Genomic DNA, 27852 nt, shown 5'->3' on the forward strand with positions numbered 1-27852 from the left:
ATGGGAAAAAATGGGTTTTGCACAAATCGGCCTCCTGGTGGCGCTATAACAGGCCCATGTGAAAAATGTGGGGCAGAGGTTCTGAATTGGCATCCAGGGAGTGGGTGTGCACAGTTTCGCAGCGACCGGGCCAACGGTGCCGGAGATTAGCTGGTAACACACAGACAGGACACACACACACACACACACACGGACGGAAGGACGGACGGAGGGTAAAACATACTCTCTCGCCATGCCTTTCGGCCTGGCGGAGACAATAAATAAATTAATAAATTGAGCCAAAGTAACAACAAAACAAAGTATTTCCTTGCTTATGGTAATGAATGTATTCCATAAGGTAACCGGAAGACTCGACCCAAAATACGCTCGCCCCCCTTTTTTCACGGACCAGCGGTTCTTGTATTCTTGTACTGAGGATAAGGTTGGAAATACATTTAGGGTTAGGCATAGTTTTACTGAGATTAAGTTTAGGAATAAGTTTAAGTTTTGGCACTGTTTTACTGAGATTAAGTTTAGGAATAAGTTTACCCCCAAATAATCCTATTTGATCTGGGGACCCCCCAAAATAATCATATTTAAACGGGGGTGAACCTGTACATTTTGAATCGTGGAATATTGTGAAAAACAGCATAGATAATTGCAGCTCAAATTAAAGTCACTGTGGTTGAGTAAAAAAATGATCTTTTGTCAGATTAAAGTAATGTTTACATACAAGAAGTGTAGATATGTTTGACCAGCGACATTGTATAGGAGCATCAAGGAGTCTGTTTTAATATTGACAACCACAGATATACTATGACTATTCACAAATAGCAGATCTACAAGCTCACAACACGTCACATCTGAGTATGAAGAGAGCTCTTGTGTGCACAAAATATCAGAGCTCACAGATCACACAGTAGTGTGGAGAGGGAAGGTGTAGAGCGACATCTAGTGGCTAAATGTTGTCTATACTTGTACTTGTTTGTTTGTGCATATTTTGCCATACCTTAGTACATGTTTGATGATTTGTATTTTTGGTAAATCCCCCCGGAGAGAAATACACAGGTCAGAGGCCAAAACCTCTAGCTTCAACTTTAAAGAAAATAGTAAACTCACACAGAGGCTGATTGAAGTGACCAAGATCACATACATGTATTATACTATACCCTGTCACAACTCACTACCTAGTATACGTATACTATACCCTGTCACAACTCACTACCTAGTATACGTATACTATACCCTGTCACAACTCACTACCTAGTATACGTATACTATACCCTGTCACAACTCACTACCTAGTATACGTATACTGTGCCCTGTCACAACCCACTACCGTCAACAACACAACAAACACAGCCTAGTTATACTGCACCCTGTCACAACAACAGCCACAACACAACAGACACACTGTAGATTCACACCAACATTCAATGCCAGAGCCAGGAACAGACACTGAACATGTTTCATTGCCACCCAGTCATTGGGTCCTAATAAGACAGCAATAGAACAACAGCTTGAATCACATACACAACTTACAACACAATCAGCAACAGCAGCAGCAAAGAAAAGAAAAGAGAAAACCAGGTTCCTACCCTGAGATGTCTTCTTCTTGGCTTCATCAGTTGTGTAAAGTGATGGCCAGGGTCAAACTTTGGTCATGGACTAGGTTATAGCTGGCTGGCCAGAACTTTCCTCCCCTGCATCTTTCTTTAGTCCATGTAGGAAGGTAGAGGTGTTGGCCGTCCTCGTGATCAACGCCCATGTGTTGGGTCCCATTTGTGCTCCCAGCTCACTGGTGCTTGTAGAGTGGCTAGTTTTGGAACATCTTCACACACACACACACACACACACACACACACACACACACACACACACACACACACACACACACACACACACACACACACACACACACAATTACAATATATTCAATAGGCTCTGTGCACAGCAGACTTTTTTTTTGCACAAAGTATTGAAAGAAATTGGGCCTCTTCTTTACTTCCTTCACAGGTGTTACCAATGATACTAATGAAGGCTCTGTTCCATTCTGGTCAAACAGAGTCAGGGTGCTGATATTGAGCATGTTGGCCCACTGGAAACCCTCTGCTACACCAGTGGGTCTCAAAGTGTGGTCCAGGGACCCTCATGGTTCCTCGGGGGGGGGGGTTCTTAATGTCACCTTAAAAAAGGTGTGTAACTCTGAGAGTGTACAAATGGAACCAAATGGACCCGTAAGGGTCCATTTGGTTCCATTTGTACACTCTCAGAGTTATGGGGGTCCTTGAAATTAAAAGTTTTGAGAACCACTGTGCTACATGAAATGAAACAGACTAGCCTTCATTAGTATCATTGGTAAAACCTGTGAAGGAAGTAAGGAAGAGGCCCAATTTCTTTCCAATATGGCTGCTGTGCATATAGAGTCTATTCACATAACACACAGCTAAATATTGCATCCCGACTAGTTTTAGCTTTACCGACATTTCTCAGAGTAAAATAATAAAGTGAAATGACGCACAAATCAGCTCCTGCCTGTAGCCTACACATGTTCATGCTAAGCAGCATAGCAGCTAACTCACCTGGATGATAATTAATAATCCACTCATTTGGAAAGAAAACGACCAACACATTCTGTTGTGAAAATGATTAACTTCTCTTCCAACTTGTCACACATGTTTGGTAATTTCAACTCCCTGACTGACAACTTCTTCCATGTTGTGTAACGTTACATTATTTATAAGTTGTTTATGTCACCGTTTCAGTTACAAATACAAAGGAGTTTGTTTGTATCAAACAGTGTCTCGTGCAGGTGTGTGTGTGTGGGGGGGGGGGGGGGGGGCGGGACAGGGGTGAAGGAGGGGCGGGAAACCAAGGATTTAAAGAGCCACTGCAAGTCTAGGGAATATCTGATTTTTGTTTTGTTTTTGCACAAAATGTAAAAACAATACAAAAAACAGCACACAAAATATAAAAAAGGAAAGTGCCAGGAGGAGGCAAGCAGCCCAAAGGGCTTATAGGAGGCCTCTGCCAATGTAAAACACAATGCAAATATTAATAGAACATGATTTGTAAACAACAAAACATGAATATATAGAATTTACAAATAACATGATCGCAGTAATTTTTTAAAAAAAAGCCTGATTATACCTGATTATCCAGGTATCCAGGTTGGTATCCACCAATCTGAATTCATGGTAGGTCTGCTTCTAATCTAGATAATATAAATTTATATTGGGTGTCTTAATTTGTTGTTAGATGCAGTGTGGTTAATGTCTCTCTAGCATAACAGCTGGTCAACATAGCTCTATCTTCTGCTATTCTTCATTTATCTTCAGGGATGATTACTATCATGTTCTTAATTGTGCCTCAAATGTGCTTGAACCATGCATGTCAACTCTGACATGGAATGGTGTGTGAGAGCAGGCACCTGCAAGTGTGCATGTGCAAACACTAGGTGGTGCTGCTGAATAGATAAACACAGTGAAAAAAGAAAATCTCACAAAAAAATCCCATAGCAATGTCTATTTAATGTAACACCACATTTTAGACCTAGGGCATTTATTAAAAAAAAAGCCTTATAAATCCTAACCTAAGTTTTCTGAAAAACTTGATATTTATATTCCAAAAACGTATATGTTGGCTCTTCAAAAACAGCAGAGGTAAAAGCTCACAGCGTCACTTTGTGCCGCGCTGTGAGCTTGTACATCTGCTATATATTTTCAGAACAATCTGTTGGAAATGGTTGGATTTTTTTTTTACATAGGCCTACATTTTCTCTTCCGGGGTCCCTGGAACAAAACATTTTCAGATGGGGTTCGTGGCCAATAGATAAATGTGGGGGTCCTTGACAAAAAACATCACACGGATGCTTTCCCAGATTGAAGGGTATAAGAACGTATATGCTTTCCCGGTCTTAATGGGTTAATAGCATCTCGGTGCAGGGGTCCATAGTAATTCATAGCAGCTACACAGTGTACACTTAGTGTGGAATATCAGTGTCTTGGTCGTAAAAGTTGCAATATGTTATTCCTCATTCACACAAGGCTGGAGTAGAACAATATCAGTTTTATTTACACTATCAGGAATCTACAAGCTCACAGTGTGTCGTGACTCATGACACACTGTGAGCTTGTTGATCTGCCATTTTTGAAAACTGTTGAACAGTCTTGACATACTGTATCTCCTCAGGGGGCCCCTGGGGCACAATATTTTCAGATGGGGGTCCGCAGCTTAATAGTATCAATTTGGGGGTTCTTGATATGAAAATGTCTGAGAACTGTGTTAAACAAGTAGTGCAGGTCACTTTCCACTTAGTCCTCTTCTTATAGATGGGGCAGCGGGGCTGTCATCTAAGGCGCGTAGAGCCAATTGGATTCGTAACTGTTTTATTTTCACCATGCTGGGTAGTTGGCCCTGCGATGGCTAGTCAGCTGGTGGGGCTGCCACCTTGCAGCATGCTGACAGGCTGCGAAAACCCCCGCGTAAAGCGAGGGATTCGGGGGCGGAACTGTTAATTAGTGCCATCCTTGTACCAGACCCCCTGGGGTTACAGGCCCACCGTGCACCGAGCCCAGGCAGGCACCAGGTAGGGTTAAGCCGCCACACCTCGTCAAGGTTACACAGTTCCTTGTCCTAGTGGGGGTGAGGCCCACCAGGACAATGACAGTGTCTGCTTATTATAAGCGACTTAAGGCTTTTTTTTCTGTTAAGTTACTTGTAAATATTGGTAGTTTTTTGGGGCTTGTTTCTAAAGCTTGTTTTCTTAATGTTGTTTAAACCAATGGTTCTCAAACATTTTCATGTGAAGGACCCCCAAATTAATATGTATTTGTCCGCGTATCCCCAACTGAAAACATTGTGTGCCAGGGAACCCCGTGCCAGATTTCTATTGTTAAAATGTTTAAAAGATATTTCAAATTCTTCACTTTTTTCCCACATTTAAAAAAAAAATAGCCGCTCTACAAGCTCGCAACGTGTCGCATCACAACACGGTGTGAGCTTGTAGATCGGCTATTTTCAAATAGCCTATGGACATAGATTGAAAGTGCTCATGTGGCCTATAGTCGATTATTTTGGGCTTGTTTTCATAGACCTGGTTGCTTATGTCTCTCACATAATCTGGCAACATTGTAATTGGTAGCTGTGAGCAGCACAGCAGCAGTACTTCTACCAGCGTGGCCTGAGGCCATGAAGGAAGGCAGAAACTCCCTCTGGTAGCAGAAGCAGTTTTCAACCTTTTCCCCTTGAAGCCACTTTAACCACTTAAATGGTGCTGCCTGGACAGAGTTTTTTTTTATGGCTGAGCGAAGTACTTTCAAAAGTTGAGAATAGTTAAACTTTTTGTGAAATGCACTTATGATGTGGACCACTTTTTGTCAGCTGTCCAATCACAGCTGTACACAAATGCAGAGCTGCTCATCAAGCTGATGGTCCCGTGCCCCACTGTTGGACACCCACCCTTGAATACCACTAAAATAGTATTACACCTATTATCACCTAATATAATTACATCGTATTTGCTATATTCATCGTGGGGTTGTATTTTCTTAAAATCACTTTTCACTTACTTTTCACAAAAAATGTTTTTTTAAAACTTGTTTTACTCTTTTAGTTGCGATCGATAGTGTCTTCCTCCGAAACAAAATGACTCAGGCACCGGAAATGTATTTATTAATGTATTTTTTATTTCATTTTTTATACCATTTATGACAACTTGTTGCTTAGTACTGTACCTTTTGAGTGGTATTTTTGTATAGACAGACGCTACAGTATGACAATGGAGCTACCACTATCATTCACTATCGCCCATTCTTCAAATGTTTTTCTTATTTTTCTTCCGCAGAAAAAAGCACCGTTTTTCCATTATAAGAGACACTTAGCGTGAATATAACCTTTAGCCCTATTTTATACTTATGTAGATGTATGACGTGTTGCATGAAAATAGCTGATCTAGCCTACAACCTGACGCGTTGTGAGCTTGTAGATTATTTTCACAGTTTAAAATAATAATTATTATAATAATGATATATTTATTTTAAGTTTTTGAATGCTGCCAGGTTGAAAGTGATTAAGATCTCTGTCCTAAATGGCCGAACTAAAAGTGTTATGGCAACAAGTGTGTTGTGTTTGTATTACAGTTGATATGTATATTAGTTTGTGGTTGTGGTGGGTGTTGCATGTTGACATTTTCCCAGAGTGTTTCCTGCCATGTTCTGCCTCTATGGTGAGAGTTTCTATGTTTCCACAGAGTGTTGACGTGAACTGATCAGTGTGACCTCATCAGCTGCAGCCACACAGTTCTATAGAACCCAGAGGGAGTGACGGAGTGTGAAGCTGAACAGCCTTTACTCATGCAGCCAAGAGATGGAGTGAGATAAGGCCGTGCACAAGCTGCAACTGCAACACATGCACATGCATAGAGAATCATCAGACCTGTCTGTCAAACCGGGTGGACCAGTAAATGGACTTGAAATCAAAGAATCAGGTTTGGATGAACAGGGATCTACAGTACTAGAATGTATCAAGTTTAATATGATACCATGTGAGAGGACAATAAACAGATACAGTACAGCATACAGTTGGTCAGTGTCCCTCATCGTACCACCTGTTGCAGACACTGGGTTCAGTTAGCACCTCACTGAGGCTCTCCTTACGTCGCTCAAGTCCTTCTTTGAGGCTACGATCTGTTCTTCTATCATTACTAGATATTTATTTACATGACAACACCTGGAAACACTGCAGTACATTTGCAGTTTTGAATGAAATGCTCAGGAAACATTTTCTAAATTACACTCATTTCAATGCAAGGTTGAGCTGTCGTGTTAAATCATTATTGTCATTAAATTGTCATCTCAATCAATTAAAGAGATGTTTTTTTATAACTTAGAGTGTTATAAAAAATATTGTATGATTCGTCACATCACAGTTTTGGAAATCAATCCTGGGACAGTTTTCAGACGTGTGTGGTGGATCTTTTAAGTTTAATAGCCTTCAAAATATATGTTACAGTTGGCTTTGCACAGACACATCTGGTAAAAAAAATACTTTTTACTTTTACCTTCAAGTACATTTCTGAGCCTGTACTTGTTTACTTTTACTTGAGTAATTAGTTGAATGAGTATACTCTTACCAAAGTCATTTTTACAAAAGTAAAGAATGTGAGTACTTTTCCCATCTATGTGTATAACACTAAACATTTTGTAATGTGTATTTACATTATGTGGCCTATTAAACTAGGATCATTGAATCTCGTTTTTCGTGTTAGTATTGTTCAGTATTGTTTGTTGCCAAAATTCGTTAGCCCCTCCCTGCCCTAAAAACAGCCACCCCCCCCATAGCCGCCAAAGTCACAATTCTCTGATCCAGGGTGGTCCAGACCAGGCTGATGGTCCACGTTCAACATGGAGTAAAGCATGATCTGTTCTGGAGGAGGATGAGGAGTGTAGGGAGGGGGGTGCTGGACCGTGGCATCATGGACCTCAGCCTCACCGTCAGAGGTTGGAGAGTTTGTGTTTTTGTTGCTGTCAAATCAAAATACTTATTATTACATCATATAATGTTCAAAGAAATGTTCTCCGCTCAACGCTTGACGCATGTGGCGGAACGGTAGATGCGCTTAACGGGTGTGTGTCGCACTTGAGAGATTAATAGATTGACACAATATTGATTATTAAGTTTTAATCGTGTAGGTGTAAATGTAATCAAGATTTATAAACTATGTGGTCTATTTTTTGACTAATGTATTGTGTACAACACACAGAACTGTGCAATAGACCACACACACGCACGCACGCACGCACGCACACACACACACACACACACACACACACACACACACACACACACACACACACACACACACACACACACAAACACTCTAACTCACCTGCAAATGAAGCAAATGCAGCAAATAAAAATCAGCAGAAACACTGAAGCTCCAACTCCTATTCCAACTCCTACTCCTATGTTTCCAGATGCTACATCAGCTTTGGAGAAACACAATAACAAACATATAACTTGCCGTTATGCCAACCAGGCCTACAGTATGTACAGTATGTAATTTAGTTGGCGTGAAGCCATTTGTGTTGCTGACACCATTATGTTTTTGTACTGTTATGTGTTAAACTACCTGTCTCAGCTTCATAAGTATAGCTTGTTATGGCTAAATTGAGATGAAGTGGTTCCGGCTGTGAAAGATACCCCAAGCTATAAATTGAGGCTTACTTCCAGTTATTTTAATGGTTAAAACATATACTGTATATGGTTATAATATAACCATATATATGGTTTATACAACCCTTACCTGCACAGAACTCAGCAGTAACACTGTGTGTACATTTCAACTTACTTGTGATGTCCGTATTCTGCCCGTTCGTCTTGCCTGTAAAAACACAGAATGACTGGTAGGTTATTCAGCAATATTTCTTTCCTATTTTTTAAAGTGTAAAATAGGGCTTAAGTGGTTAACACCAGAGAAAGACATATCACAATATTGTGATATGCAAAGCCTAGTAGGGTTGGCTACCGAAATTCGGTAGCCAAGTAGGAACTAAATGGCGGGTACCGGGTACCCATCACAAAAATGTAATTTCGGTTCTGCATATCGCAGTATTTTTGCAGCAGTTTTAGCAACAGTAGAAGCCTAGATTCCCAATGTGAATGAAAATAGCATGTTCGTCAGTAAAAGAAAGGTGGACACTGAAAATCGTCAATGGACTGAATAATATGCATTCATCCTATTATGCCAAGAGGCTTGTAGCTATGGTGGAGAGGCAGTGACCACATTTGAACTGAAGCCAAACAAAAAGACACATTGACTCTCTGATTCCAGCAGCCTATAGAACTTAAATACTGGCTGATGAAGATAAAAACCTGGGACGCCAGGTGTCGCCGTTGAGCCCTGCGGAGGTGTCGTGGGCCTATCAACGAAACACCAATGAAGGAGGGTGCCCACAGTTTACCCCTACCCCACTCAATACCAAGTGCTGATTAATCTAAGGGATTGTACCATCTAGTCCTAAGAGCTCAACATTGGGCGTAGCTGCATTGGGAACTCCTTATATGGTTATGGTGTCATGGTGACATGAGCGTTATGTCAGACATCATTATTAATTGCAATAAAAGTCATATTTACCTGCACAAACAACACCAGCATCTTCACTGTGTGAACAGTCGTGGTTACCAATCCCCCTATGCTTACACTGTGAAAGCTGTGACTCACTGCCTGAACACCTGACATCATCCAACCAGATGTTTCCATCACCCTGTCTGAAGTAGGCTTTCCCTGGTGCTGTCAGAACTGTTCCACAGCCTAACTCTCTACACACAACCTGGGCATCATCCAGATCCCACTCATCATCACACACCGTCCCCCAGCTGTAATGGTAGTACACCTCCACTCTGCCTGAACAGGAGTCTGAACCACCGACCAGCCTCACTGGATAATAACCTGAATGAGAAGAGAAACATTAAAACATGACAATGATCAGCCTGAAAGAAAGCTTACCTACATGTAGGAGTGTCCTCATAATAATGAATTGACATGACACTTAGACTGTACACCATGCATGCTAAATGTTTTTATATACACACACACACACACACACACACACACACACACACACACACACACACACACACACACACACACACACACACACACACACACACACACACACACACACACACACACACACACACACACACACACACACACACACACACACACATATTTCTGTATTCATTGACCCACCTACTGTATGTATTTAGTTTGAGTTTTTACACATTCTTGTTTAAGTTGAAGTCATCACCTACCATAACCTGATGCCGTGTTGATTCCAGACACTGCCAACAGCCACACCACCAACCACAGAGCCCTGAGGCTCGCCTTCATGTTTTTAACAACGTTTCTAACAATCTTAAAATAATACAATCGGACACCCAGTAAACTATATTAAAAGTGCTTAATGTTGATGTTATATCTGTCTTATTAGACGTCAGCTCTCCTGTTCCAGATGTAAACTGAAGGGGTGGAAGTTACAACCAACTAATATGACACTTTTCACATGTAACTCCTCCCATACAGTGTGTAGGGCAAGTTGTTACAATTTATTATTAGATGGAAAAAATAACTCCCAGGTAATCAAATAAACCACCATAAACGTACATATTGAAATCTATTTTCATAGTTGATAGTTTAGTAAATATAAGTACAATAGTTTTATGTGTATTCCCTCATAAGAGTAAAGTCAGCTCAAATCTTCATTTTGACAGAAATGTCAAATTAAGCAAGACTGAGAATGGACTGAGAATGGATTATCAAATCTTATCCATTTTGAAACACCCAGTGTCTAGATTGCATCCATTACTAATCTGCTACTATTAAAATACAGGTTTAAATATAAACGTTGCATCATGGTTTTGCACCCAGTCTGTTCGTCCGTCCGTCCGTTTATGTGTGTGTGTCCGTCTGTCTGCTAGCAGTTAATCTCCGGCACTGTTGACCCGATCGAAGCAAAACTGTGCACACACCCCCCCCCCGAATGCCAGAGCAGAACCTCTGCACCAAATGTTTAATATCAGCCTGTTATAGCGCCACCAGGAGGCTGATTTTTGCAACAATTTATTTTTATATTACTCCTACAGATTTTGTCCAAACATCACACAAATCGGTACACAGTATCTCTATAGTCATGTGATCTAGGCGGATCTGTCAGATCTTTCATATTCCATCCTAATTGGTTAACATTGGCTTCTAAAGTTTGCAGGATTAGTCCGTTTTGAACAAAATGGCTCAAATCATGAACGCAGCATACAATTCCCACTAGACCGAGGAAGAAATGCCCTAAACATTTTCAAATAAGCCTCATGGTGGGTGGCGCTATAACAGATACGCAGGATCTCTATACAGGATCTCTATAGTCAGGTGATCAACACTGATGTGAGATGTCAGATGTTTCATATTTCATCCTGATTAGCTAAGATTGCCATCTTAAAGGATCTACACCATGAATTAAAAAAAAATATATTTAATATCATATTGATTATGTCCCTCAAACGTTTTTCGAAAGGTTTGAGCCTAAATCAAGCCTCAGATATACTCATTCCAACTAACTTCTCTGGCTTATAAAGCACTTTCACCTGCAATACCACATTGTCCTGTTTGGCATCTCTCCGTCTGGTCCTCAGCGATACGCACGTCGAGGTTGAAGTCGGTCGGTTCTCAGGATATGTAGAGGACAGGCAGAAGGATGGTTATTGACCGTCTGTACTATTTTGCATGAAGTGCAGTGCAAATTCAGCAACTTAATTTCATGATATACAGGAGTTTTTGTATATGTTGCTTTTTTCTGTCCGTCTGTCCGTCCGTCCATCCATCGATTCATTGCATGGGGGAAACACAGGCGCCCAAGACAGCACAGCATTGAGAGTTACAGATACAGGGCAAAGACAATTTGGCCAAAAAACATTGGCCAAATTGTCAAATATTATAATAATAGTAATATCTGGAATTTATATAGCGCTTTTCTAAGTACACAAAGACGCTTGAATAATTAAAAGCAATAAAACATAAAAAATAAGTTGAAATCAAAGTCAACTACGAAAGGCGATTCTGAACAGGTGGGTTTTCAGTGTGGTTTTCAGAGAGGGGGTGTCTCTGATATGTTTGGGGAGTGTGTTCCAGAGGGAGGGGGGGCAGCCACAGAGAAGGCCCTGTAGCCGCAGGTACGGAGCCTGGTCTTGGGGGCCTCCAGGAGCCTGGTCTTGGGGACCTCCAGGAGGCCGGCATCACTGGACCTGAGGGAACGGGACGGGACATGTGGCTCGAGGAGGTCAGAGAGGTAGGGGGGAGCCAGGTTGTGGAGTGTCTTATAGGTGAGTGATGAGGGGTATTTTGAAGTGGAATCTTTGTTTGACAGGCAGCCAGTGGAGGCCGTGGAGGACTGGTGTGATGTGTTCTCCGGTACAGACAGGCAGCTGAGTTTTGAACATATTGGAGTGTATTGAGGGGCTTTGGAGGTGATGCAATGGAGGATGCTGTTGCAACTGTTGCAGCATCCATTGTCTAAACGGGATGAGTTTCAGCGAGTTTCATTCTTACCACTTCATCTTCAATGGAAATATATTTGCATTCTATGTAAGAACACAGGTCAGGATCTGTGTTCAGATGAAATGAGCGGGGTGGATGGGTGTGCAGGAAGAGTGTGTTTGAGGGTGGGTGACGTGGGTTGGTTTCAGTGGTGAGCAGCTATAGCTGTTAGGAACAGGCAGAGAGCTTATCAGAGTAGATCTCCTGCATATCATAGCTGTAGTAAATATAACAGACTTATGGGGCAAAGGTGCCATTCTAAAATGTTTACAAGAGTAAATCTGTAAATAGTTAGTTAATCTATTCAAAAATAGAATAGTAATATAATAGTAATGTGTGCACTCTCATGAAGTCTCCACTGAATGATACATGATTGAACTAACAGGTAGCATGTGTAGTAAAGTATCACAGGAGTAGAGCCACTCCACTGAATACAATGCAATATCATTACAGTAAATGTTGTTTTTTACCTTGACGAGAAACAAATGTGTAAAATGTTGCATTGAAAGTAATATTTAAATTGATTTAATACATCGCTGAATGGTTAGGGAGCCCGCCTGGGTCTCCGGGCGAGGACTCCAGAGGTCCCGGAGGTCACAGGTACGATTCTAGCTCTCAGCAATGTGTCAAAGTGTCCCTGAGCAAGACACCTAACCCCTAGCTGCTCCCCCTCATGTGGTTCAGCTCTCAGCTGGGTGAAGCTGAAAACTGGTGTTGCTTTAAGCACTTTCAACTTGGCGGCCCCTATTTTGGGCATGTCATGACAACAAGCTCCAAACATTTTCAAATGTTATTTTTCATGGTGGAAAAAAAGCACAGTTCAACAAGCTCACAACACGCCCTGATGTGACTTACTCAGAATACAGTTTGAAGATCTTTAAGATAACAGGTTTAAATATAAATGTCTTTCTCGGTCAGGATGTGGTTTCTCTGGAACTTCACATAATTCTCTAACTGACATTCTGACAGGAAGCTGATGTCAACATATTGTATGAAAGGAGAAGTCTGTTTTAATCCTGACATTTTCAATGTAACCCTCTTTTTCCATCCAAATCTGTAGCTACATTAACCCATTAAAACCGGTAAAGCATCTGTGTCATTTTAGATTTTAGCTATATGAGTGTGTGGCACGACCTTTCAAAAATAGCAGATACAAGCTCATTCGTGCCGCGCTATGAGCTTGCAAATCTTTGAATAGATACATTTTTTAAAGCAAAACATTTTAACTTAATCTTTGCTTCTGGGGGTCCCTGGAACAAAATATTTTGAGACGGGGGTCGGCGGCCAAATACAATTTTGGTGGTCCTTGACATGAAAAAGTTTGAGCACCACTGATATTATAGCATCATAATTATTTTCTGAAAACTGTTAGGATTTAGAAGAAATTTGTAGAATCGGCCTCAGGACAGACAACATGAGACCACAGAGACATGAAAACCACACTGATGACAGCCGGCCGTGCCGGCCTTTGTTTTAAGTTTTCGTTTTGAATGTGTTTCATTAGGTTTTCAAAGTTGAGTCTACATGGTCTGCATTATGCATGACCTGACACGGATTACCCTGAACGTTGAAAAGAGACGCTAAAGGTGTTCCCAGTGAGCTGACCACACATCAGTATGTGACTAGATGGAAGTGAGAGTGTGTGTGAGGGTGGGTGATGTGGTTTGGTTTCAGTGGTGAGCAGCTAGCTGTTCGTAACCGGCAGAGAGCTTATCAGAGTAGATCTCCTTCATAGCTGTAGTAAATAAAACAGACTTATGGGGCAAAGGTGCCATTCTAAAATGTATTCAAGAGTAAATCTGTAAATAGTTATCTATTAAAAAATAAACAATATTCATATAGTAATTTGTACACTCATGAAGTCGCCACTGAATGATAAATGGTTAAACTTACAGGTGTCCTTCACTTTAAGACACCCCCACCCCCCATGGAAAAAAGCAAAAAAATGTTTTTCCTGTAGAGTAGGCAGTTAAGATTTTCTATGAGCACGACTTAAAGCAGTGGTTCTCAACATGAGGTTTGGGGTCCCTCCCTGGTCCTTGTGTGGGTTCCAGTGGGTCCCGAGCTAAATGACTGACAGTTCATCTTCACCATTGATAGCACATCAGTGGACTGGATGAGATCCTATCTGGAGGGGAGAGAACAGGGGGTGGAGGTGAACGGAGCCCTGTCCTCCCCCCTCCCAGTGAGCTGTGGCTCACTGACAGACAGTGTTATTTTTATTTTAATAGTCATAATTTGTTATAAACGTTTTGGGTGAAATGATTAAGAAATATCATATAGTTTTGTTTTGGATCAGTTTTTTTATTTTTCCTGAAAAACGTAGAAAAATGACATAGGCCATTAGTTTAGCAAGGTGACGATACAAGGGCCTTTACTGTTCCTCGTGTATGACATGCCATCAGCATGTGACTGAAACTTGTCTTGTTCACGTATGACTCGGCTCTCCTAGCTCTGAACTCGGTAGAATTCTGCATTTGGCTCATTGATAACAAACTATCATTACACCTGGGTAAAACTGAATCCATTCTTTTTGGGTCCAGAATAAACCTCTGCAAGGCCAAAGACTTCACGGTCAAAGTGGGCGACAATGTCATCACAAGGAAAGATGAAATTACTACATTTGTGTCTTAGTTAGGACAACGTCTCAAGTGAAAAAAATGGCAACAAAAGTAATCAGAAAGGTCAAGCAAAGTTTTCTACTCAGTATCTCCTCGGTGGTGTTCACTCTCCATTCCGACATCTCACCACTCCGACTAGTGGCTTCCGCGTGCGGTTAGGGTTAGGGTTAGGTATAGGGTTCGTCAACGTCGGAAAGGCGACATGTCGGAAAGGAGAAATGCACCCCTCCTAGGTGGTCAGTAGAAACACACTGAGGACACTAGCTGGAGCACTCATTCTCATCCAATGTAATTTTCACTATGCGTGCACCTCATGGTACTTTAGCACCACATAGGCATTAAAAACAAAGCTGCAGACCTCTCAAAACAAACAGGTCAGGTTACTACTTGGCCTCACACCCAGAACTCACCTAACCCATGCTCATTATGGTTGGGATGGCTCAGGGTAGAGAGGACAGAGTAAAGCAACTTGCATTGGGCCTGGACTGGTCATCAAGATACACGAGAAAACAGTTATACCCATGTCCCTGTCAGACTACTTCAATCCTAGCCTGTTCGGCTGGCCGCTTGAAAGCTACCGCTTTCAGAGCAGGTGGTTTAAAACCACTTCAACTGATTGCTGATTGTCTGCCGGGGAGTGCTGGCCCTCCCAGACACTTAGCACAGGGAAATCAATTGGCCTATTCTACCTCAAACTACTTCAAGTGCTCTGTGAGACAGACACAGAGTATCAATGGCCTACTGCTTAAAGCACAAATACAAACTACAGACTAACACAAGCTAATAACACAGCACTAGTAGCAAATCACTTAAAGTACTACTGCTAGCAACTTGCTAGATAAGAAAAATGCTATACTCACTAACCCCAGAAGTCAGAAGCTCAGTTCACTCCAGATGTTCGATGTATGATATATGATATATGATGATAGATAGGCTATGAAAGCAGTGGGTCACTGCCCTCCACTATCCTCATCCTCGCCTCAAGTTTATGTATTTATCTATTTTAGCCTTGATATATAAATATCAAATATATTTAAAATGTGTTTTTTTTTTGCTATGAATAACTCTCTTAAAATCTACACATCAGTAAAGCATACAGAGAAATCTTGGTTTTCCACCATAGTTGATAGTTAAAACATCACTGTATTTATGGATTAGGTTATAGATTCCTCCTTTTATTCTTCTTTTCTCTCAATATTCTTTCTTTCTTTCTTTCTATCTAAAATGTATGTTCTCCCCTTCAACCTCTGGGGAGCAGCATTGAGTCTCATCGCAGCAAAGCTTGGATTTTTCCACCAGAGAAGAAGACAAACGTAAACAGCAGCAGAAGCAGTCAGTTGCAGATGGAAGTAAAGGTTAATATCATGTTAATATCCTCTTAATATCATATTTTATGAATGTGTAATGAATGAATATAATGCTGTATGAATATGTGATGAATTGCTGTGTAACATGTAGATGTACAGAGAGTAGTATTGTGTTTCTAGGAGCAGTTTACTGGATGATAGTGCGTTCACTATAATGAGGACATGTGAGGGATCTCTTTTCATGATCACAACCAGTGGAGTAAAGTAACTAAGTACATGTACTCAACTCAAGTACTGTACTTAAGTACAATTTTGAGGTACTTTTACTTTACTTGAGTATTTCCAATTTTCAGTACTTTTACTTCTACTCCACTACTGCATCTCAAGAGGCAAATATTATACTTTTTATTTATTATTTGAAAACTTTAGTTACTAGTTACTTAACTTTGTAGATTTTGATTATTATTACAAAACATACATTAACCACTTCAGCCCTATATAAACTTTGGCTATTTGAAAATAGCAGATCTACAAGCTTGAGCTTGACTATCTGCCATTTTCAAAAGATTATACATATGATACCTTGTGAAATGGGACATTGTGCATAATGAATACTTTCTACTTTTGGTACTTTAAGTACATTTTGATTCCAATACTTTTGTACTTTTACTCAAGTAAATTTTGATTACCAGACTTTTAGTTTTAACTTAATTGTTTTAACTAAAACATATCAATTCAAAGGAGCTTTATTGACAAGATAAAACATACGTTTACATTGCCAAAGCAAGTGTCAAAATATAATAAAAACAGTTGAAAAAGGGGATAAATATGTACAGTTGGAGGGGGTACAGCATTGTGTTAAACAGGGATATGTCACATTGCGTCGTTATATACACATGTTATATATACAGGGTATAAAGCTTATAATATCACTGTGAGCTATGAGCTAACCTAACAACAAAATGCAGGGGAAACCTTTCAAGTTGAATCGGCACACCCCAGATTCTACGCTACGAATACAAAACAACACAACTTAGTGGATCAGTAAATGATCATGTGCCTCACAGTATCATGTCCGTTTCTTAACCCCACCATCCATATTCTGAGGGGAACTTCAGCCCAAAATGGCACGCTTGCTTACAAGTGTAGATCGGCTAATTTTTGGTGAAGAGATTTGGTGTAGATCAGTGGTTCTCAACCAGTGGTCTGGGGACCACCAGTGGTCCTTGAGGGGGTTCCAGGTGGTCCCCAGCTAAATGACAGAAAGTTGGTAAACAACTGGACCCTGAGATCTTTAACTCTTGAGAGCGTAAAATGAAACCAAATGGACCCTTACGGGTCCATTTGGTTTCATTTTACTCTCTCAAGAGTTAAATTATTGTTAAACATCTGCATTACTTAATATACAAGAAGTCTACACAATTAGAGAATGTAGAAGAATTGTTATTTTGATCTCTCCTATGGTACCAACATCAATACAGCATGGAATTGTGGACAAAACGAAAATATTGTTTTGGGTCTGAGAGTCTAAATCCCATCAGACGGTGGTCCGTGGCTCAAAGGCCGAATAAATAATGGACCTTGATATGAAAGGGTTGAAAACGACTAGTGTAGATGGAAGAAAGCGGTCCAAGTACAGAGCCAGAAAGCGGTCCAAGTACAGAGCCAACTCAGTTCCAGTGTACTAAGTCTTTAGTTTAAGTTTACGGGGCGGGCAGTGGCTCAGGGGTAGAGTGGCCGGGTAGAGTGAACTGAAAACCGCAAGGTTCCCAGTTCGATCCCGGGCTGGGGCGCTCCCCCAGAGTTAGTGTCGAAGTGTCCTTGAGCAAGACATTGAACCCCCTAATTGCTCCCGGTGAGCAGGTTGGTGCCTTGCATGGTTTTCTCCGCCGTCGGTGTGTGAATGTGTGTATGAATGGTTGAATGTAATGCTCAATCTATGTAAAGCGCTTTGGATAAAAGCGCTATATAGATGCACCATTTATCATTTACCATTTACGTGGTTGAGGCAAATGTATACATTGTCTCCCCAAATAAATAATAAACTGTAGTGTTTGCTGTTGTCCTGCAGGTGTCAGGATGGCAGGCAGACGCACACTGAAGGCCGTCCTCATTGACCTGAGTGGGACTCTGCACATAGAGGACACAGCTGTGCCCGGCGCACAGGACGCCCTCAACAGGTATCAAGTCACCCTAGACTAGAGCAGTGGTTCTCACACTTCTTCATGTCAAGGACCCCCAAAATTATATGTATTTGGCCACGGACCCCCATCTCAAAATATGTTGTTCCAGGGACCCCCCCCCAAAAATAGCAGATCCTCAAGCTCTATATCATGAGCTTGTATATCTGCTATTTTTGGCCAATAGCCAAAGAAATCTGTTTCAATAGCCAGAGAGCCGCCCTCGATGCCATGCTATGAGCTTGTATATCTGCTATTTTTGCATAGCCAATTAAATCTTAAAATGACACAGATGGGTTTCCCGGATTGAATGGGTTGTTCTTGTTGTTGCCAGGTTACGAAAGGCGTCCGTAGCAGTGAAGTTTGTGACCAACACGACCAAGGAATGTAAGAGGAACCTTCTGGAAAGACTGACACGGCTCAACTTTGACCTCCAGGTGAAAGGCAATGACACCATTTTTCGTAGGGATGCAAATGATCGATTAATTCATTAATTGATAGTTGATAACCTTAACGATCGATTAATCTATTCATTGATAAGCGGCGTTTTTTTTTTTAAATCAAAAGGAAAATTCTTGTCGAAACCGAAAATCAGCAGAAACATAATTGCCGTGATTTATATAACATTAACAAGTGTCAACGAGTATCAGCTGGACACAGACACACGCACCTCCCCTCTGCAGTGCTCTATGAAGTCTGTCATTTATCTCCAAAAGCCCTTGAATATGATGGAAAATTATTAAGGATTACTGTGATTATGGTAAACTCACATTTGATATCACACACCATACCTGTAACTTTCAGTAGCCCAAAAAATCTAAAAAAATCTAAACAATTAATTGAAAATTGCTAAATTTAAACAAGTAAGTTCTTAATGGCAATTAATCGATTATAGATTAACTGTTAACATCCGTAATTGTTAGGAAATAAGAACCAAATGGACCTTCTTTACGCTCTTGAGAGAGTGTACAGATGGAACCAAATGGTCCCTTATGGGTCTATTTGGTTACATGGGTAACACTCTGAGTTAAATTAACACAGAGGATCTTACAGTGTATATAGATTGGGGTCCCAGAGGGGGAAAAACATGATATCAAATAGGGGTCTGTGGGACTAATATAGTGGTTCTCACTGGGTCCTTGATGGGGTTCCAGGGGGTCCCCAGCAAAATGTGTTAATGTAACTTCAAAATCAGTTTAACCACTTTAACACCCATATACATCAGCTTTTTGAAAATAGCTTGTGGATCTAGCTTGTGGAATCTTTTTTGAAACACAAATCTTGTATGGTGGGGTCCCTTGCATAAACAGTACTTTCAGATGGGGGTCCGTGGCCAAATACACAATTAATTTTGGGGGGTCCTTGATATGAATGAGGTTGAGAGAATCACTGAATTGTGGTGGTCTGGTGACCTTTGACCTTGCAGGAGCATGAGATCTTCACGTCTCTGACTGCAGCCAGGAGGCTGGTGGAGCAGCAACAACACAGACCTCTACTGCTGCTGGAACAGCGCGCCCTGGAGGACTTCACTGGTACTGCATTTTACATTACAGTCATTTAGCAGAGGCTTTTATCCAAAGCGACTTACAATAAGTGCATTCAACATAGGTGAGGAAGGAAACTACTCTCTACTATCTCCAGTAGAGAGTAGAGAGTAGAGTACTAACTACTATCTCCAGAAGTAATAAGTGCATTCTTTTCTAAAACAAGCAACTAAGAGTATACCTAGCGCTAAAGTAAAAGTGCAATATATCAGCTACCTACTTTCTTAAACAGATGAGACAAATAGGGAAATCAAATGAGCAAGAGCTACACAAAGTGTATCGAATGAACAAGATCCAATAAAACAATAAAACAAGAGCTTGTACAACTAGTTAACAACAAGTAGGCCAGGCTAAGATGAAGGGTAGTGTTTCCTGAAGAGGTGGGTTTTCAGCCTGTGGTCAAAGATTGATTGATTGATGTACTTGTCTTTATTTAGTAAGACATGAGAACAACAGTACATGGAAGTACAAATTCACAATACAAGGTCTACTAAACTGGAAGACTCATTAAGCACTGAGCTTGTTTAAGATGAGATCCCCACGCACACAAATCATGATGACATATAAGAGACAGACAGATATACACACTACTATACAGAACGTCATGCAATCAGCTTACAGGTTACTGGTATGAAAAGTGAAAAATACGTACAAGAGAAGAAAGAGAGAGGGGGGGGGGGGGTAGGTTAAGACTTGGACAGGGGCCATTTTTCAATTGCCTCCTGAAGGTGTATCTTTAAGGCAGTTTTGAAAGTGAGTAGGGTTTTACACTCCTTTACTCCTTTTGGTAGGGCATTCCACATGGGCAGTGATGGGCATTCCAGATGGGCAGTGACTCTGCTGTCCTGACATCAGTGACTCTGCTGTCCTGACATCAGTGGGAAGTTCATTCCACCACTGTGGGGCCAGAACAGAAAAAAAGCTGTGACCGTGTAGGCCTAAAGGACCCTTGAGTGACGAGGCAATCAGTCGCCCCGAGGCGGCCGACCGAAGTGGTCGGGCAGGCGTGTAAGCCTGGACCATACTGTAGCTTTACATATGTTTGTCGCAGTTGTCGGGTAGAAACCAAATGTATCTAAAAAGAAACGTTAAGTGCTTTTCATTGGTTCAATGTTTATAAAACCCACATACACATACTTAAACATTTCAACTATTCACTTAGAGCAGTGGTTTTCAACCTTTTTCATGCCAAGGACCCCTAAATTGTTATACATTTGGCTGCGGACCACCACTTGAAAATGTTTTGTGCCAGGGACCGCCAAAAGCAAAAATATCAGTTGATGTTTGCTTTAAAAATATATAAATATTCAAAGATATGCACACTTTTTCAAGGTTTTTCAAAAATAGCAGATCTACAAGCTCATAGCGCGGCACTCGGTGCCGCGCTATGAGGTTGTATATCTGCTATTTTTGAATAGCCTAAGCTAAGCGGTTAAAATGATTGTGACGCCTATGTTAACTCATTTCGCTGGGGACCCCCTGTTACTCCCTCAAGGACCACTGGTGGTCCCTGGACCACTGAAAACACCTGACTTAGAGTGAAAATAGACTACATAGATCTACAAGCTCACATTGTGCTGCGATGTGACAAAACTCTCTGTGTGTGTGTGTGTGTGTGTGTGTGTGTGTGTGTGTGTGTGTGTGTGTGTGTGTGTGTGTGTGTGTGTGTGTGTGTGTGTGTGTGTGTGTGTGTGTGTGTGTGTGTGTGTGTGTGTGTGTGTGTGTGTGTGTGTGCGCCTGCAGGTATTGACACATCAGAGCCCAATGCTGTAGTGATTGGACTGGCTCCTGAACACTTCAACTACCAAACCCTCAACACAGCGTTCAGGTTGATAACACTGTTAACATGAACACGTGTCATTCATTAACACAGAGCACATAATCTACAGTAATTGATAAGTGCAGGACATACGTACTATTCATTATAGTTTGGCATGCCATTTAGTATATCATTTTTTGATTGGACTAAAATATTGTCTACATACACATGCATTCATGTAAACCACCTGCTGGCCTGCTGTCAGCATTGAGTGGTGCAGACAACCACATATTATTATGCGGAAACCTGAGATACAGACAGTGCAGCAGAGACAGACAGTAGCAAAGCTGAGAGGAAGACAGCGTAGGAGAGACAGACAGTAGGACAGCTGAGAGGGAGACGGTGTAGGAGACACAGACAGTAGGAAAGCTGAGAGAGAGACAGTCTAGGAGAGACAGACAGTAGGACAGCTGAGAGACAGACAGTGTAGGAGAGACAGACAGTAGGACAGCTGAGAGGGAGACAGTGCAGGAGAGACAGACAGTAGGAAAGGTGAGAGAGAGACAGTGTAAGAGAGACAGACAGTAGGAAAGCTGAGAGGGAGACGGCGTAGGAGAGACAGACAGTAGGAAAGCTGAGAGGGAGACGGCGTAGGAGAGACAGACAGTAGGAAAGCTGAGAGGAAGACAGCGTAGGAGAGACAAACAGTAGGAAAGCTGAGGGGGAGACGGTGTAAGAGAGACAGACAGTAGGAAATCAGAATATCAGTATTATTACTAGCATAATAATGAGTCACTGTTATAACTACAGTGTGATGTGTTCAGGTTGGTGATGGACGGCGCTCCTCTCATCGCCATCCATAAAGCTCGATATTACAAACGTGAGGATGGCCTGGCTCTGGGGCCGGGGCCCTTCGTCACCGCTCTGGAGTACGCTGCAGACTGCCAGGCCACCGTGGTGGGGAAACCTCAACAAGCCTTCTTCACACAGGTTAGAATGAATGAGAACCTGAACAAGCCTTCTTCACACAGGTTAGAATCTACAGCTGTGACAACTTTGTCTACCGTTTTAACCACATGAAACCTAGAGCCCCTATTCTGGGGACAAACATTAGGTGAAACTAGGTGACCCAGATCAGCAACAGATTTGGTATAGAGGGACAAAAGTAAAGAGAGAAGGCACATGTTGAAAACATAGGAAAGAAATGTAAATATGTACAGACATAAGATGCAAAAAGTAGCAGCAAACATCGGCAGGTGTATGTACAGTAGGAAGGTTGTCCGTATAAGGCAAACTCCAAAGGTACAATCCACATGATAGATCCACAAAGGAAAGTACTTTGAACACATATGAACAAAGGTGGCTGCTCGAATAAACACTTCCTCATACGATGGTGTCGGCCAGCATAAATAGCATATCTACAAGCTCGCAACTGACATATTGGCTATTTCTGAAACAAGTTTTTGAAAATGTTCACCTTAAACGACACCGACATGGCCAAAAATAGGGGCTTAAATGCCAAGGATCAATACAGTATATGATTGATTTGATTGATTGATTTTTTCTTTATTAAAGTGTCATGCTTCCAAAGGAAGCCCAGCCCATATGGACTTACAGGACACTAGCATTTCATTTGACAAACGATGAACCGACATAATAATTCAAAAACAATAAACAAACAAATAACAAACTAAAACACTCAAGCTTCATGCACATGGCAGATTACATAAATACAACTTAAAATACAACATTGGGCCTGTTACCTCACATCTTAACAGAGGACCGGACAAGAACCTATTTGAAGAGATGAGATTGTCTTCTACTCCAGGCACTAGAAACAAAATGTATACTTTGCTATTGGTTTCATTTAGTCGAGCCTCTTTGATATGAACTGGCGTTAAACTGATGAATGATCCTGTTTAGATGTAGCTCTACTGTCTAATATGGTCTTATATTGTTGCACATGTCTGTCATGCACTACCACACATTTTCTAAACGCAGAGAAGCTCACTACTGTTGGAGTTAATTTGAATGGTGTGGAGAGGGGCCGTGTTCCCATTTGATGTGTTTTGTTCTCTTCCACTACACAGGCACTGTCTGAGCTAGGATGCAGCCCTGAAGAGGCTGCCATGATAGGAGATGTAAGTATGTAGTGGTGCTTTGTGCCATGTTATCAGTTATCAGGTTATTGCATGGGTGAAATATAGGCTCTCTCACTCTCTCTCTCTCTCTCCCTCTCACTCCCCGTCTCTCTCGTGTCTCACTCCCTCTCTTGTAAACAAATGGGGAGGTAACACCCAGTAAAGATGTTAGCCTATGCCAGCGATTTCCACCAGCGATATTGCAAGTGGGCCCCCAAATATATTGATAGTATAACATTAATTAAAAAAACATAATTAAAAAAAACAACTAATCTGAACACTCAACACGCCCTGATCCAGAAAAGTTTGAGAACCACTGGCCAACCGCTGGCCTATGCTTTTTTTTTTTTCATTCTTGGCTTGTCTCCTAGCAACATGTGTTGTTGTGATCTTTTGTCTCCTCATAGGACGTCAGAGATGATGTGGGAGGGGCTCAGCTTACAGGAATGCTGGGTATTTTAGTTAAAACCGGTAAGTTTAGTAAACAAAAAAAATCTTCTGTCCTGTTAAAACATTTAATATTTCACCTCCCATTCATTATTCTTCCCGTCTCAATACCACTATTAGGCTCTCTTGAGTCTGCCTCGACTGTGTCGGGAGGGGGGAGAGAGAGGGAGAGAGTGAATGTGAGAGTGAAAGTGAGAGAGAAGCAGTACTGATACTACTACTACTAATGTTATTACTATTACTACTACTAACACTACATGTACTACTGCTATGACTACTACTGCTAATTCTGCTACTTCTACTACTACTGACTAGCCTGGTAAACCCTCCCTCCGGAAATCTCATTTCCATTTGATTTCAGGAGAGAGTCTGGGCTGAACCGCCTTTCTGCAATAATCGCTCTGTTCTCCGAACCGACGAGCCTATCAGCGTCGTTCTGTGATTGACAGCGACAGTTGGCCAATCAGGTGGCGAGTTCGAGTGAGCCCGAATGAAACCGAGTGCAGCCTGACTGGGGCCGACAAAAGACGAACGGCAGCCATTGTTGTTGTCCGAGTGCCTTCACTGTTTACTTTAGTTTTTAAAACGGTCTCAAACTTCTTTTTTGAGGCACGGAATTTACTATTAAGATATCGTTTGGATAGAATTTAGTTGTTTAACTTCATATATGTGGTCAATTAATCATGACAGAGCCTATTTAAAAATATAAATTTAGAGAACCGGCAGGGGCGGGGAGTGACACGCATGTATCCCAATAAGGCAACCTATTTTCGGCATGGCCGTCCCAAAAGTCCCGTTGCGTCACATAGTCTGGAGCTCGTCAACATGAACTGCTGATTGGCTGAAGGGGAAAAACGATCATTGGTTGAAGGGGTTGTCAGTCAACGGTATTACTCCCGCCCAACTCCAGCCCACAGCGATTATTGCAGAAAGGCGGTTCAGGCCAGACTCTCTCCTGAAATCAAATGGAAATGAGATTTCCGGAGGGAGGGTTTACCAGGCTAACTACTGACATGACTGATTAGAATGCTGTTGTTGTTTTTATTCCCACAGGTAAATACAGAGCAGGAGATGAGAGTAAAATCACACCCTCCCCTTACCTGACCTGTGACAGCTTCCCTGACGCTGTGGATCACATCCTGAACAACCTGCTATAATAAGCATGCTTTAAACCTGTTATAAACCTGTTATAACTAGGGACGCACGATTAACCACCAGTCATCATATCGGTATCGATATCAGCCTTAAAAAGGGCAATATCAATATCGTTATGGAACCGACATCAAAATACATATCGGTTTTAGATGACATTTTATTCTGTAATATTTAGGTTTGAATGTGAAGTTGAGAAAGCAGTTTGAGATGATGGCGGCGGCAGATTCAATCAGTGTTTTCTGGGGAAGCTTTCAAAAGGGTCAACACGTTGGAAAGATTTTAAATAAAAATAGCCTACAACGCCTACATAGTTTGAACCAATAGGTGCATCAGTAGGCCTAATACATCGGGTAATAAGAATGCACTGAGTGTTAGAATTCTGCTTCTGCACCCTGAATCACAGTTACTGTATAATACAGTAGGTGTATTGTAAACCCTACTGGAAACTAGCTTTGCAATATCGCTATCGGTCGATTTGACCATGCACATAATTGGTAAGGCAAGGCCAGACGAGGTGATTTTATTTCTATATAGCACATTTCAACAACAAGGGAATTCAATGTGCTTCACACAGAACATCAAGCAAAGGAAACGCAATTATACAATGACATATACTGTAGGTGCAGAAGAGAAAGAAAAAAGTAACTCAATCAAAGGCAGCGGAAAACAGACAGGTCTTTAGTTGTGTTTTAAAAGAAATATAGAGTGGCAGCAGACCTGCAGTTTTCTGTGAGTTTGATATGTAGAGCATAACAACTAAATGCTGCTTCCCCACCTTTATGTTTGGTTCTAGGAACAGAAAGCAGAACCTTTCCAAGATGACCTGAGAGATCTGGATGGTTCATGATATCAGCACAAGATCAGAAAAGTATTTTGCCACCTAAACTATCCAAAGCTTTATAGACCAACAGTATAGTGTTTTTAAACCAATTCTTTAACAATTATTTTTGGTCTGACCTTTTAGACAAAAGTATTATAAATGTAACTGTGTTGTTTTACATTCTTTTGCCTAATAAAAATTTCAATCAATCAATCAAACACACAGGTAATCGGATATCGGCCAAAATGTCAATATTGTGCATCCCTAGTTATAACCACAGCCTGTCATTGCAACATTACATGTACAGTACTAATACTGTAGCTCAACCTGGTAATTAAAGTGAGAGTGCCAAAACAAATGGACCTGAGCTCTTAGTGTTGAGTTAACATTCAGGATTTTGCAGTATAATGATGAGATTGTTGTTAAATCTGAGCAGAAACATACAGTATGAAATATATGCCAGTGATTGTTCAATGCTTGAAAGTATTTCACAAAGCACTGCTGTGTCTGGCCCTTAATAAAGTATTTTGTAAGTAACACAAGTGTGTGTGTGTGTGTGTGTGTGTGTGTGTGTGTGTGTGTGTGTGTGTGTGTGTGTGTGTGTGTGTGTGTGTGTGTGTGTGTGTGTGTGTGTGTGTGTGTGTGTGTGTGTGTGTGTGTGTGTGTGTGTGTGTGTGTGTGTGTGTGTGTGTGTGTGTGCGTGTGTGCGCGCGCGTGCGTGTGCGTGTGTGTCTCTGTCTGTCTGTCTGTGTCCTTTTAATGCCCATGTATCCATGATGTCATCAATATAACCTCATAGTACTGACATCATAGACTGGCCTCCAAGTCCAATGACGATGGGTACTGTATACTAAGTACAATGGGTACGGATACCCCAACAACTGTTATTGCATATCCGAAGTGTCATGCGTTCCCAATGGGCATCGGCCCGGTTTATTTAATTATTAAAGGACAAGAACACTGTTTATGTTTGATGACATTAGAATTAACATAATAATAATGTAAACTGATTATGCAGCTTGAACTTCGCTCTAGCTGCGAGCCTGCGTCTCCTGTGTGGAATATGAAATGCCAAGATCTTTTTTTACCTGGCTAGCTACAGTATTTTCTATCCTTTGTGTTTTTATTATGATACCGCTATAATTGCCATGGTGGCTCAATTTCCCTTGTGGGAACGATAAAGCCAGTGGCTCTCACACTTTTTCATGTCAATGACCCTCAAATTAATATGTAGTTGGCCGCTGACCCCCTTCTGAAAATATTTTATGTCAGGGAACCTCATAACGAACTTAACGATTCTTTGAAAATAGCCGATCTACAACATGTTGTGAGCTTATAGATGATCGCTATTGTTAAATGGCCGATATTTACTGTATAGGGTTACAGTGGTTAAACTGATCTTGATGCTATGTTAACTAATATTTGCCGGGGACCTTGTGGAAACCCCTCAAGGACCACTGGGGGTCCGTAGAGCCCGCTTTGAGAATCACTGGTCTATCCCAATGGTGGGTCAGATTTTGGGGGTGTCCCCAGATGACAGTGAAGTGACAATTTAAGGACTTTTAAGACCTTTTTAATACCGAAAAAGACCATTACTGCAACAAAAGTAATCAACAAACTATACAAAAGATGCTCAAACATTGGCCAAATTGTCAAATAATATAAGAAAGACGCAAGAATTGGAATATGGAATATGGAAATAGCACAAGCTCACAACGCCAGGCATTGTGCCGTACCGTACCCCCTCCAAACCCCGGGTATACGGTGGCCGTGGGCCTTCATGGGCATGACATTCCTGCCCTGGTGGA

At 41.4% G+C, this 27852-nt stretch overlaps 2 protein-coding genes across 3 annotated transcripts; one reads left to right on the forward strand and one right to left on the reverse strand.

Moving 5' to 3' along the window:
* Positions 1–7294: 7294 nt before the first annotated feature.
* LOC311037364 (uncharacterized protein) lies at positions 7295–9987 on the reverse strand (the record flags this gene model as incomplete). The annotated part of the gene is made up of 5 exons (XM_084046490.1): positions 9796–9987; positions 9116–9430; positions 8330–8362; positions 7868–7967; positions 7295–7502 (listed from the first exon to the last, which is right to left on the reverse strand). The coding sequence occupies exons 1-5, from the start codon at positions 9872–9874 to the stop codon at positions 7295–7297; spliced, it is 735 nt and encodes a 244-aa protein (XP_083902616.1). The 5' UTR covers positions 9875–9987.
* Positions 9988–16005: 6018 nt separating this feature from the next.
* Positions 16006–26551, forward strand: hdhd2 (haloacid dehalogenase-like hydrolase domain containing 2). 2 transcript variants are annotated; one of them, XM_084047575.1, is made up of 9 exons: positions 16006–16046; positions 18070–18178; positions 18513–18615; positions 19605–19710; positions 21466–21550; positions 22306–22471; positions 23572–23622; positions 24030–24093; positions 25123–26551. In XM_084047575.1, the coding sequence occupies exons 2-9, from the start codon at positions 18078–18080 to the stop codon at positions 25224–25226; spliced, it is 780 nt and encodes a 259-aa protein (XP_083903701.1). In that variant the 5' UTR covers positions 16006–16046; positions 18070–18077; the 3' UTR covers positions 25227–26551. The 2 variants fall into 2 exon arrangements, with proteins under 2 accessions (XP_083903701.1, XP_083903702.1); XM_084047576.1 differs by having other exon boundaries at positions 26018–26551.
* Positions 26552–27852: the final 1301 nt, after the last annotated feature.

Source organism: Gymnoscopelus microlampas (assembly GCF_963454915.1).
Source record: "Gymnoscopelus microlampas genome assembly, chromosome: 21".
Lineage (NCBI taxonomy): Eukaryota > Metazoa > Chordata > Actinopteri > Myctophiformes > Myctophidae > Gymnoscopelus > Gymnoscopelus microlampas.

Excerpts from the sequence above, each read along its gene's own strand:
- hdhd2 (XM_084047575.1), top strand. The coding sequence starts at position 18,078 with ATGGCAGGCAGACGCACACTGAAGGCCGTCCTCATTGACCTGAGTGGG. Across the intron at positions 19,711-21,465 it reads CGCCCTGGAGGACTTCACTG|GTATTGACACATCAGAGCCC; the intron begins GTACTGCATTTT and ends GTGCGCCTGCAG. Across the intron at positions 22,472-23,571 it reads AACAAGCCTTCTTCACACAG|GCACTGTCTGAGCTAGGATG; the intron begins GTTAGAATGAAT and ends TCCACTACACAG.